The sequence below is a fragment of the Ovis canadensis genome, chromosome 3 (genome assembly GCF_042477335.2).
Source record: "Ovis canadensis isolate MfBH-ARS-UI-01 breed Bighorn chromosome 3, ARS-UI_OviCan_v2, whole genome shotgun sequence".
Classification (NCBI taxonomy): Eukaryota; Metazoa; Chordata; class Mammalia; order Artiodactyla; family Bovidae; genus Ovis; species Ovis canadensis.
In genome coordinates, this window is record NC_091247.1 from 206,420,950 (window position 1) to 206,433,979 (window position 13,030).

General features: G+C 39.7%; 1 protein-coding gene across 1 annotated transcript; it reads left to right on the forward strand.

Annotated features, from left to right (window-relative positions):
• The first annotated feature begins 8,565 nt into the window (after positions 1 to 8,565).
• MGP (matrix Gla protein) lies at positions 8,566 to 12,740 on the forward strand. Its single transcript, XM_069585635.1, has 4 exons — positions 8,566 to 9,291; positions 10,794 to 10,826; positions 11,678 to 11,753; positions 12,358 to 12,740. Exons 1-4 carry the CDS (start codon positions 9,231 to 9,233, stop codon positions 12,497 to 12,499), a joined length of 312 nt encoding a protein of 103 aa, XP_069441736.1. The 5' UTR covers positions 8,566 to 9,230; the 3' UTR covers positions 12,500 to 12,740.
• The last annotated feature ends 290 nt before the right edge of the window (positions 12,741 to 13,030 follow it).

Here is a 13,030-nt window from a genome sequence, read left to right on the forward strand (position 1 = left end):
CCCATGGAGAAGGAAATGGCAACCCACTCCAGTATTTTTGCTTGGAGAATTCCATAGACAGAGGAGCCTAGTGGGCTACAATCCATGGGATCACAGAAGAATCAGACATGACTGAGCAACTGAGGACACACCTGCACACCCAACTCTATAAGCTATTCTTCATAAGCATCCCCATTCTTTAGATAAAGAAAATGAGAATTAAACAAACAGCAGATCACTCAGTGAGAGAACAGAATTCAAATTCAGTCTTGCTAACTCCAAACACATGCTCTTTTCCACTATCTACTAGGTCACCAGACCTAGATAAGAAGGATATTGGCTCAATTCAAACACCAGACAGTTGTTGGAGGTTTGAAAGATGAATAATATCCACTGGCTAGGAACTTTCCTGGTGGTCCAGTGGTTAAGACAGCATGCTTCCATTGCAGAGGGCACAGGTTCAAACCCTGGTATGGGAACTAAGATCCTGCATGCTGCAAAGCACAACCAAATAAAAACAAAGAAAGAAAGAAATACACACACACACACACACACACACACACACATATTTCCAGTGGCCAACCTCAAAAACCTCACAATCTGATGGGAGAGCAAGACAAATAACAGTTCATGCTGTGCTCTCCTCCTTACACATCCTATACCACAGCCCATATCTATTTCACCTGCCCTTCTGTTGCTCTCTCAAAGCAAAATAAAACCAAAATTTACATTATATCTTGTTCTCCTCTCCCTTTTGATCCCATCCTTACTCCAACTCATTTATCTCCTACCGAAAGCAAAAATCCTTTCATTCTCCTCAACAGAATAAAAATGTCTTTTAAAATTTCAGAGTGGAAAGAAATGAAATAATCTAGGGTTACAAGAAAGACAGGAAGCAGGGAGAATGATAAATTGGAAGAATCACAGTCAAGGATGATGACTCCAAGATTCAGACAAACACTGGCTATAGGACTGTTTAAGAGGAAAGCAACAAGCAGGCCAAATTAAATTTCCACAGGTCATACCAACCCACACTTCACAACAGTGTTTTCCATCACAGGACTATCAGGGAGCAGTCAGATGTGAAAACAGTCTCTTATTTCACAGCCTGTTCACTTTTTAGCTTGATTAGCAAATACATGCTCTGCATTATGCTCTCTCTACTATTAACCTGGAAATTTTTCCTTCCTGTCCACTTTCAGCTTTTTCTGAATCTCATCCTATTTCCAGGGTTTGCAGTGACTAGATGATGAGACGAAGGAGAGGAATTGCAGAGTTTTAGATCTCTGCCATGAGATTTTTCTCTACTGACCACACCCTGGCTAAAAAGATTGCCCTCCCTCTTTTTTTTTTTTTTTTTTGGCCCAAGGATTTCGAAGCACATCAAAGTGCAGCTTGAATGAATGAAATTATCTGACAACACTGGGAAATGAGAGGGCTGACTGAGAAGCAGTGATTTGGATGAAGTTTTTGCAAAGCATCTTGCTAGTGGTTTTCAGGCCCAGAGTGGACACCCAAATACCCATCAGCCCTGGAAGAAACACTTGCAAAACAGCACTAAGAACACAGCGTCCCTTCAAACCCTGGATTATATAATTATTTCTCTATCTTGTTTACCTATTCCAAGGATTAAATAATTTAGAAGCACACAATTATAGCAGTCTATTCCAACTTATGTTTAGAAAGAGAATTAAATGTTTTGTTCAAAAGTCACACAGGCATTTTGGAACAGTGTTGGAACAAAACTGAGCCCTTCCAGCTTCCAATTTGGTTCCCACTGGATGAAACCTTGCTGATTCAATTGCTCCCACTTTTCACCTTCTCTCCTGTTTTGATCTATTCCTTGACTATTGGGGGAAAACCAAAATGTATGTCCAAACCAAACCAAAAATATTGTTTAACACTAAACCAACGGAGTTAAGCCAATCTTTTTTGAAATGACATTGTGTGTGTGTTTGTGTGTACTCGACGGCATTACATCCAATCACTAGTAGAGAAAACTCTGCATGTGTTATCTTATTTAATCCAATCAACAGTCCCGTTAGTCAAGTTTTATATCCCCTAACTGTGTCACTGAGAAATATGAGGCTCAGGAACTTAAATGACTTGTCAAATGTCACTCAATAACTTTCCATTGTCTAGGTACCACTTTCTCTTTATCCAGTCATCTGTTGATGGACACTTAGGTCATTTCCAAAAATAACATCCCTCAACCAGTAGGTTTATTTACCTATTACAGGACCTTTCTACAGAACCCAGTTTAGCTTATATGAAGATTGTTTCTCTGAGGAAGTAGCAAAGATTCAGAAGGAATACCAAGGTGGAGTAAAGCCAAGGGATCGTCATTCCTTCCAGGGATTGAACTCGCAGTCTCCTGCATTGGCAGATGGATTCTCTACTACTGAACCACCAGGGAAGCCTACTCGATTTACTACCTAAAGCTAAAATCACCTTAAGAATTAGTTAAATTCCACTTAAATGAAGTACTTTTGGATTATACTCAAGGTCCACCCAGATATCTACCTCTGATGGAGGGAGTTCAAAGAACATATTTTCATTTCTTCAGGTCAACTTTAAAAGTGGCTACTTTTAACCTCTTTTATTAATAATGATACCATTATTATGCTTACTTAAATTTCTCTTGAATCATTCACTGTTTAAAGTTATTGTTTTATCTTCCCTAAAATTACTTTTTGTAATTTAAAACTGTACTCATAAGTTCTTGTGTGTTGTGATTTGGTGAACAAAGGTATCATCCTTTCCCTTCCCCTCACATTTTTACAAATGTTTAAAACAGTCCTGCTCTGCTTTCACCTTGGGCTTCCCAGGTGTCACAGTGATAAAGAAATCCACCTGCTAACATCAGAGATGCAGGTTCAATCCCTAGTTCAAGAAGATGCCCTGGAGAAGAAAATGGCAACCCACTCCAGTATTCTTGCCTGGAATACTCCACGGGTGGAGGAGCTTTGTGGGCGGCAGTCCATGGTGTCTCCAAGAGTTGAACACAACTGAGCACTGCTTTCATCTAACCTGTAGAGACACCATTTCATCCTTCTCATATCACATTTTACCAGCCCCATCTCCAAACCTCCTGTTTCTGCCGGTCACCAATACCTTCTCCAGTTCCTGCAAGTTACTTGGCTCTATTTCTTGCCGTTGTAAGTTTCCTGAATATAGGAAGAACTATTTTTATGTTGGTGAGTTGGAATAATGAAAGGAGAACACAGGATGTGGCAAAGGGTGGGATGGGAGGAGAATGGATTAATGGGGCCCCTTCCCTTCCAGCTAAGGTCATGGTGCCATAAGAAAAGTTCTCCAGACTTTAACTTCATACCTTTCCGACAGGAAACAGCCCGAGTCTGATGAGGAAGCAGCCAGCCTTCCCCAGTTTCATCTCTAGCCAAGATTCAAGACACAGAACCTGTTCTCTGTTTTGCTTTGAGTTGAAGGAGCATCTTGTAAATTGAGTCCAGATTTCCAACTTTGCTTGGGGTCCAAGTAACTGTAGAACTTGGCTTTGTAGACACTGTGGAGCCTGTATTCTTATACCAAATAGGTTGCTTCCCCAAACCTTTCAGCTTGCTTCAGGAATCACCAAGTCTCATCCCAGCCTATGAACACTCATGTTTGCTGACTGTCATCTGGTTTGGTATAAGTAAGTGTAGAAATTGGCTTTGTAGACACCGTGGAGCCTATATTCTTATACCAAACCAGATGACTTGGTGATTCCTGAAGCAAGCTGAAAGGTTTGGGGAAGCAACTTTTTGAGTTGGAGCTTGTTTGGACAGGCAATTTTAGCATGCAGAGTGCTGGACAGAGAAATGAGGGACTTGGGTTCCAGCGCCAAATGCAACCCTTTTCTCTGATTTTATGTCATTAAACTATTTGAGATGAAACGGCATTATGAAAATCCGTGATTTCTATTGTCAAAATTTAAAGGACATTGAATAAATTATTATATTAAATACGTATATCTTTGTTTAATTTTATCTTTAGCTCTGAAACTGGGAATTCAATGTTCCCTGCAGACACAATCATAGAATTATTTAAGTAGGAATCAGAACATTAGGGAATAATGTGTGATTGTATCAGTGGTTAAAATCATATTCTTTTAAGTCAAACAACCCTGTGTTTGAATCTCGTCTTTGCCACCTAATTGCTATACGGCCTTGGTTTAAATATGCAACTGAGTTTAATTTTCTCATATCTAATATGTGAATAATTATGTTTGGTATGTAGGATTATTATGAGAAGCGAAAAACACAATGACTAAAAAGTGATTATCACAGTGCTTAGTATATAGCGCAGACTTGATATATGATATATTACTTTGATAGTTGTATTTTTTATATCTGCTATTACACTTTTTTAAATGAAGCTTTTAATAGAAAAGAAAAGGGTAGAGGAAATCATCTATATAGTAAGGAGAGAAAAATTACAGCCATTCCTAGCCAGGAGTTCAGTTTATCCAGCTTTCTTCACCTTTCCCCAGAATTTTGTGCCCAAGTTTCCAAGATGCTCCTCCCATACTTGAGTTTGACACAGATTGATTTTCACTTAGTTCAGCTACAAGACAAATTAAGAAAAATACTGAGGAATCTGATTCACAGAAAGCTATGTGGATTCATAAATATGAAATGAAGAATCCATTCAAAGAGCTTCCCTTAAAGGAATAGAACAAAGAGGTCAGCACTGTCTCATAAAATTAGTTAGATGTTTTTCAATTCATTGCCTTTTGGCGTCCTAGAAAGTGATTCCTGTTTTTATTTTCAGGGCTGTTGCTTCCTCCTCTTCTCTTCTTTGCCTTTTCCCCTTTACTGGCAAGAGTGAGGTTTTAGTGCTGCCAGTAAAATAATAATATGAACTCATAAAACCAACATTGTGTAAATAAAGCTGAATTTCATGGGACAGAAAAATTAAAAAAAAAAAAGACTTGATGGGAGCCAGGAAAATTCCTAAAAAAGACAAAATGCCTACCAGTCTGAAATAAAGGTAGCAGTCTCTACCCTAGAGAAAGGGTAAGAAAGAAGAGAAAGAGGAAGATGTAGAATTGGTAGAGAAATACATTCACTTTATTTGTTGTTGTTCAGTTGCTAAGTCATGTCCGACTTATGTGTATTGTGACCCTGTGTATTGTTCTCTGTCCTTCACTGTCTCCCAGAGTTTGCTCAAATTCATGTCCATTGAGTATGTGATGCTGTCTAACCAACTCATTCTCTGCCACCCCCTTCTCCTTTCGCCTTCAATCTTTCCCAACATCAGGGTCTTTTCCAATGAATCAGCTCTTTGCACTAGGTAACCAAAGTATTGAAGCTTTAGCATCAGTCCTTAACACTGTACCATTATTTTAGTAACAGAAATACTACAGAAAAGCGATAACTCTTTTGGCATATGTCCCAGCATAAATTTTTCTGAGAAACTTCTCCCCTAGTAATTCCTGGCCGCTTTGCCAACCTTCCCCTGAGTCAAATTCTCTCCTTGAATTCTGAGCTTGTCCTCAGTGTTTTTTACGAGGCTCTGCAAACAAAGGCACTCCTGAGTGTCCATTAAAAAGTCAGTCCAATGAGAAAGCATATCACTTGGTCTTCTCTAGTGCCAATTGGCTATCTAAACAAATGTCCATATGAGAAGAGCCACTGATTAAATTTGTGATCTAAAAACACACTTTATTCATGATAGCAGAGTTCATATCTGCATTTTTTGTCCCTATATTTCCAGCTTAAAGTTGGCACATAGTAAATAAATGCTCGATAAATTTGTGAGATGGATTGATGGATGGGTGACTAAAATCTTGAGGCTACTTCCGGTTCTAAAAGGTGTGGCCATCCTTGTCTTCTCCTCTTGAGACAGGTAGAATAGGAGATCTTATATTTCTGTTGCCTGGATTATACCACACTGCCAATCTCACATGAGAAAATTCCCATATAATCTAAATAAAAACTGGAAATCCTATCACTGCCTCTCTCAGAGCTTAGTTGTTACTTCTGGGAGTGTCCTCAAATATTCTCTTCCCTGAAAAATATTTCTCTTGAGTAGTTAGCGGGAAATAACTAGACAAATGTTTTTCATTGGATTCCAAATGTAAGTTAAAACTTCACGTGGTCTAGTCTTTACAAGACATCCAAGTTTAGAGGGATGTTGTGGGGAGGGAGGTGGGAGGGGGGTTCCTGTTTGGGACCGCATGTATACCCGTGGTGGATTCACGTCAATGTATGGCAAAACCAATACAGTATTGTAAGGTAAAATAAAGTAAAAATAAAAATTTTAAAAAAAGACAGGAAAATGAAGAGACAGTAAGAAAATGTTTGCAAATCATATATGCAATAAATATTTGTATAAAAAAATGCAACTAGCAGCCAACATTAAAGACAATTAATATTTTTTTTGCCAGTTCTCAATCCTTTACAATCTTAAACTATACTATTCATAACCAAAGCCATTCTGATTTGTCTGTTTTCATGTTTTATTTTCAACAAGTCTCACATCCTACAGCTGTCTCAAAGCTTTTCTCTCTATAATTCAATCTCTTCCTTAAACTCCTCCATGCAACAAACCAAGCCTACAAAGCTCTTCCTCTTTTTTTCTACCTCCATTTTTTTCTGTCTCTCATAAGTCAATCTTGGCCTTTTCCAATACAAAAGCTCCATCGAGTTAGTCCAAATCCTCCTTATAAGGATACATGACTGGAGTTGACATATACAGAATTGTCTTTGAGACAATTTAGATAGCCAATTGGCACTAGAGAAGACCAAGAGATACAGGAGGAAAGAAATAGAAGGGCTCTGAATTCTCACACATGCATGAATGCTAATCATTTACGAATCCTACATAAATGGAATTGAGCATAGGAGAACTCAGGCATAGATGGAAACAGTGAAAGGAAAGATGAGAGACTTGTGAGAGACAGTTTCCAAAAGGAAGTGTTAGCCTTACAAAAACCATAACAAGTCTCATGCTACTCTCAGAGGAAAACCTGCAGTCTTTCAGCATCATCTGTGTACGTTCTATTGAGAATGAACACCTTGGTTCTGGTTAAAACAGCTAATGCTATTGACAGTTGTGCCAGGAAGAGTTAGGATCAACAGCAAACTAATATGTGCTGTAAAATGTAATGTGTTTCCCTAACTTCCTGTTTTCCTGAGAAGAAAATAATAAATCTTTTATTTAAAAAAAAAAAGGACAATAAAGAGAAATGCGTAAATGTTTAGGAAACCCAGTGGAGGCTGTGTTTAAAATGACTTGTGAAAAAAGATAAAGCTTAAATTGGGCTTCCCTGGTGGCTCAGAGGTTAAAGCGTCTGCCTGCAATGCAGGAGACCTGGGTTTGATCCCTGGGTGAGGAAGATCCCCTTGGAGAAGGAAATAACAACCCACTCCAGTATTCTTGCCTGGAGAATCCCATGGATGGAGAAGCCTGGTGGGCTATAGCCCACAGGGTTGCAAAGAGTCAGACACGACTGAGCGACTTCACTTCATTTTAAATTGGAAAGAGAAATGTAAGATTTTTGGATTTAGAGATTGGAAAAATAAATAATTATGAGGTCAGAAAACTGATAGAGTATGGCTGCCTTCTGCATTTGGGAGTAGAGGGGATTACTAGAATAGACCAGAAAAAGATGGAGCTAGTGTACATCACAAAGCACATGTTTGTAGCTGGAGAAGAGAGAATCTGTAAGTGAAAGTGAAAGTGTTTGTCCCTCAGTCATGTCTGACTTTTTGTGACCCCATGAACAGTAGCCCACCAGGCTCCTCTTTCCTTGGGATTCTCCAGGCACTGAAGTAGGTAGCCATTCCTTCTCCAGGGGATCTTCCTGACCCAGGGATCAAACCCAGGATTCCTGCATTGTAGGCAGATTCTTTACCATCTGAGCTACCAGGGAAGTCCATCCCAATAAGACAAAAACAATGAGGCAAGAGGCTCTGTCTAGCTGTTCATCATTGCTCCTAGAAATTAATCTTCATCGAAAAGTATACCCATCCACCCCATTGCAGCCCCTTTTTCTCTTCCAGCCCAAGTTAGAGGTTCTGCAACTTGCTCTTCCACAATCTGCTGTTCTGTGACACAAGTCTATTTTTCTGTTGAAAAGACTCTTGGGTACCCAGGCAACAGGGACACATCTGACAGAAAACGTTTTCTGATTGTCCAAGAGGATAAAAAAATAAAAGAGCTTTGTCTGCAAGACAACCAGAGACACCAAATTGCAATCGAAGGATTGCAATAAGAAATAAAGAAATAGAGCTTCTGATTCTGATGGAGGTGTGTGTTTGTGAAGGTGTGTGTTTGTGAAAATCTGTCTTGGAGGACACAGGACAGCTCAAGAGCAAAGTGAATAATAAGGAGGTTCTTACCTCCTTAGGTACTGTCTTGTTTGTCTCTAGGTCCCTACATCACCTAGCAGGGTACCTTGCATCTCATCTGCCACTCACTAAAAGCGTATTGAATTAGTTCATTATCAAGACAATGCCTTCAGACAATGCGAGGTGAATATCCTTGCTGCACTTTAGATGAGTGATAGCCAGCCTAAGAGGGCATCAGTGTGCAGGTCTGGACTCAAGTCACAAAACTGGATGGGCAAGTTGCTGCTGAGCCAATGGAGGAAACAGAAGCCAGGGGGTCCTTGGCCATCCCCATCCTGTTGAGCACTTGGAAAAACTGCAAAAGCGATATATCACCAGGCGAACACCCAAGTGGTTAGGATTAACAGTTCAGCCCTACTAGGAAAACAATTCTAAATTAGAACCAGCACAGAAAGTGAAGTCCTTTCTCCCCCAGAACCTCTCATCTATCCATCAGGGGAGTGAAGAGAACACTATGGCTCTGTGTATGGACCAAACCTGAAAGACCCAAAGTCAAGGCCAGAGAGGGCAGACCAGAGAAGGAATTAGAAAGGCAAACACGTGTTTGTGGCGACTCCCTTCTCTGTGGACCTGTGCCCAGGTCTGACCCAAACATAGGGCAGCCACAACTTGTGTACCAGGGCAGTATCCTGCCATACAAGTTAGGTCCAGGAGTGAGGGAAAACTGCCCACCCAGAGTAGATAATATCTGGAAGGAATGAGTATTTGGGAAAAGTCCCAGTGCTCATTCAATGCCAACCAGTCTCCACCTTCTCCGGCCCACTCCCTCCCACTGGTTCCACCCCTTTCAGCTGCTCTGATTCTTATAAAAACCCCACAGCCTTTCACCAACAGCCTGCAGTTGTCTCTCCCCACTGCTCCTCCAGGAGACGGTGCAAGTGACCCAGAGACACCATGAAGAGCCTGCTCCTCCTCTCCATCCTGGCTGCCTTGGCCGTGGCAGCTCTGTGTTATGGTGAGAACTTTCTCCAGCTCTCTCTCTGTTTTTGTTTTTTTCTTTTCTGCCTCTGACTTAAGTTTTCATGGATTTTTTCCTCTCCCTCCTTCTCTTCTTTCCCTTTTGCTCTTATAATCTTAGAGGACCATGAATTTGACATTTCCCAAGACCTTTGAGCACTGATCTGCTCCATCAAGTCTTTTTTTTTTTATATCTTATTTTTTACCTCTTCAATATCCAGACTCTTGTATGTAACTTAACAAACAAGTTTTTTCTATGGTAAGTTGCTCTATACCTGGAAACTTAGCTATTTCCAGGGTGGTGGTGGGGGGGGGTGGGGCTGGGGCGGGGGAAGATATCAACTCTCCAGGCCCTAAGCTCTCATTTAAAAGAATAAGGATGTTTATTTTGACTTTGGTTACAATTGGTTAAGGGTATTGTTTGAATCACTCACCTTTAAGAAAACCAGTTTTCACTCGAAGTGATACGTATAGCTTTCTCTAGGAGCAGGACAATCTCATGAAGTTAATTTTTTTTTTTAGTGAATGAATTTAAAAATAAAGTTTTACATTTAAAGAATCTCAGAGAAAAATCGCTTTCTTAGTTTCTATTGTTAAAAGATCGATTTTGCCTAGTTCTCTTTGTTGTTAAATATATGTGTGTTTGTTCGAAACTAATGAAAAGAAATCTCAGGCAACGTGATTTAGGTCATTCAGTCTTATGGTTCAATTATGAGGATATTCTAGGTTTCCTTGAGCCTCAATTATATTAACAGCTATCTGTAGTTTGCTCCTTAGTCTTGAAATTATTCGCCAGTTTTCTGTATCAAAGTATTTGGTTTTTCACCTTCTTTCTAACTTTTTAAGCACACTCATATGCTTACAACTATGAGTTTCTTATTGCCAAATTTACCTGCTTTGCCTAGGAGAATGGGAGAAAGAAGAAATCTTTTCCTTCGGCATCGTCTCAGTTCTTTCTCTGACCTGGCATCATGCCCAGTGTGAGATGTCAGCTGAAGCCAGTGGTTTCTGTGGCTGTCAGTTTAACACAGGTTCTTAAGAGGCTTTCAGAACCTCTTAGGAACCTGTTGTGGAGAAGCCCGGCCAAGCCATCTGCCCAGCCTGCCTGGAAAGTCTTGCCTGTTTCCTCAATGCTATGTCCCTTCCTTGATTTCAGGTCCCAAATTAAATCAATGAAGGCTCCCTGGAGACTTACATGCAGCACTTAAATTGTCTTATTTTACTAGCCTAAAGACTTCATAGCTCTTAGAAAATTTTAGCTTAAACCAGGGCCACTGGCTCCTTTAACACCAGAAAACTAAAGAGTAGATATATCCCAGCAAGAACAGAGCTAGAGAAACAGCTCATAAATCCTAAATGCCTGAAATTTGTAATAACCACACTGCCAAATATACTCCTCCCATCTTTTTGACTCTTCCCTTCCCTTCCTTCCCTATATTTAAACTCCTGTGGTCTGTGAAAAGGAACAATAAAATGAATCTTTTTTTTTTTTAATTCCAGAATCTCATGAAAGCCTGGAATCCTATGAAATCAGTAAGTAAATATTTGAATTCCCTATTGGAATCTCAGGTATTGAAGAATCTCCTAATTCTTAAATAGACAAAATGATAATACCTATAACAGAGAGGAAAAAGAGGGTATCTTTTGGAAAAGGAAAGTAAAATTTTAAAGTCAATGACTATAAAAAAAATCACCAGATGAGCAATTTTTAAATTTGTGAGATGGCAAGTATGCTTTCGACATACTTAGGAACCATAAAATCTTATTTGGAAATCTTAAGTTGGCACCACAACAACCACACAGATGGAAAATGAGGAGTAGTGACAAATGAGAAAGTACAGGCTTGGAGGCCAAGTCAGCTGGGAGACCACAGACACCAGCATTCTGTTGGACACTATTAAATATCAACTTATAAAGACTGGGTAGAGAAATAAATATCATGCTCATCTTTAATTTGTTTATTATTTCATGATGTTTAAACTGTTCATTTACTGAAAATCTAAAATTATGTTTTAAGACCTCAGGACAAAGAGGATTTCTCCTCACGGGAATGAAAAATACACTCGAGCAGAAATACCAAACTCGAGAAAGGCAAAATGATGACCCAAAGCAAAATGAACAAGCAAGGTCTATTGTAGCCTGTGTGCCAAGACTCTAGTAACTCACATGTAGGTTATTAATTTCTTTGGATCAGGCAGTTTATGAAATTTGCTTTGTCTCCCCCTTTACTCTTCATAGTTATGAAACTATGAAACTAATTTTCATAGTTACATGAAATGCATAAATGAATGAGTGAGCTTTCAAATATATTTGTGTCAGAGAATACTCATGGAAATATTATCAATGACTGATGGCCTAAAACTCCACCTATTTTCTGTTTTAAGATCCCTTCATTAACAGGAGAAACGCTAACACCTTTATATCACCACAACAGAGATGGAGAGCGAAAGCCCAAGAGAGGTAGGCGATGACGCGTGATGGGGGAGATCATTATTCCCAGATCTGAATGGAGGGAGAAATGGATTTTTTTTTCAATCATATATATTATTTCTAAGCATATTCTAAAATCAAAGAATTTTAAAACAATGTACAAAAGCAACTGAATTTCTAGAAGACTATTTTGTGAAAGGCCCAGAAAGGAGAGGGAGGGAGGAAGCAAAGGAGGAAAGACAGAAAATTCCTATTTGTATTGAAAAAGAAAATTCCCCCTCTTTCACCTCTCCTTCTTGTTCTGTAAATATCTCTTCATCTTGGGGGAAATCCCTGGTGGCTCAGATTGTAAAGAATCCACCTGCAGTGAAGGAGACCTTGGTTTGATTCCTGAGTCAGGAAGATCCCCTGGAGAAGGGAATGGCTACCCACTCCAGTATTCTTGCTGGGAAATTCCATGGACAGAGGAACCTGGCTGGCTACAGTGCATGGGGTCACAAAGAGACACACCTGAGCCACTAACACTAACACTGTGGGATCTCCCCACGATATTTTCGCATTCTTTTTTTCTTACTTCTCCACTTCCTTTATGCCTCCCAATTTTGGCTTCTTTTTTTTGTTTCTCACTTTCTAGAATCCGAGAACTCAACAAGCCTCAATATGAGCTCAACCGGGAAGCTTGTGATGACTTCAAACTTTGCGAACGCTATGCCATGGTGTATGGATACAATGCTGCCTACGACCGTTATTTCCGGCAGCGCCGAGGGGCCAAATGAGACTGGACAAAAGTCTCTTTCTTTCCAGAGCCTGGTGCCTGGTTTTGTATTCCCTTGCAGTAGCGTTACTGAACTATATAGAAACATACGAATCGCTTAATTCTTCCTTAAATGTTCTTGTCTGGCTGCATCCCTCTTTCCTGCCCACAGGTTGAAAAGTAATGAAAATGAATTGGAGTGAAGGTCAACGGGGAGTTAAGATGTGTGATTCTTCCATAATAAACTTCTGATTGGATACTTACATTTTGAGTCTGATTTCTCCTGGGAAAATATTGAGATATTTCAATCAAGGCCCACCTAGCCCAGAACAGGAGATTCTGTTAATCGTGTTCTAATGCTGATTTGGTGCACAGGGAAAACTAACCTTAGAAGACACTTGCCCAGCTGTAGTTTGTCTAGACTCTCTCTACCTCAGGATCAGTGAATGGCTGCTTCTTAATATGTGTTTTCCAGGATTTTCGAACATCATAGATGATTGACCATATGATGTTCCTGCTCCCAAAATTTAAATGGCTCCTAAATTCTTTCTGT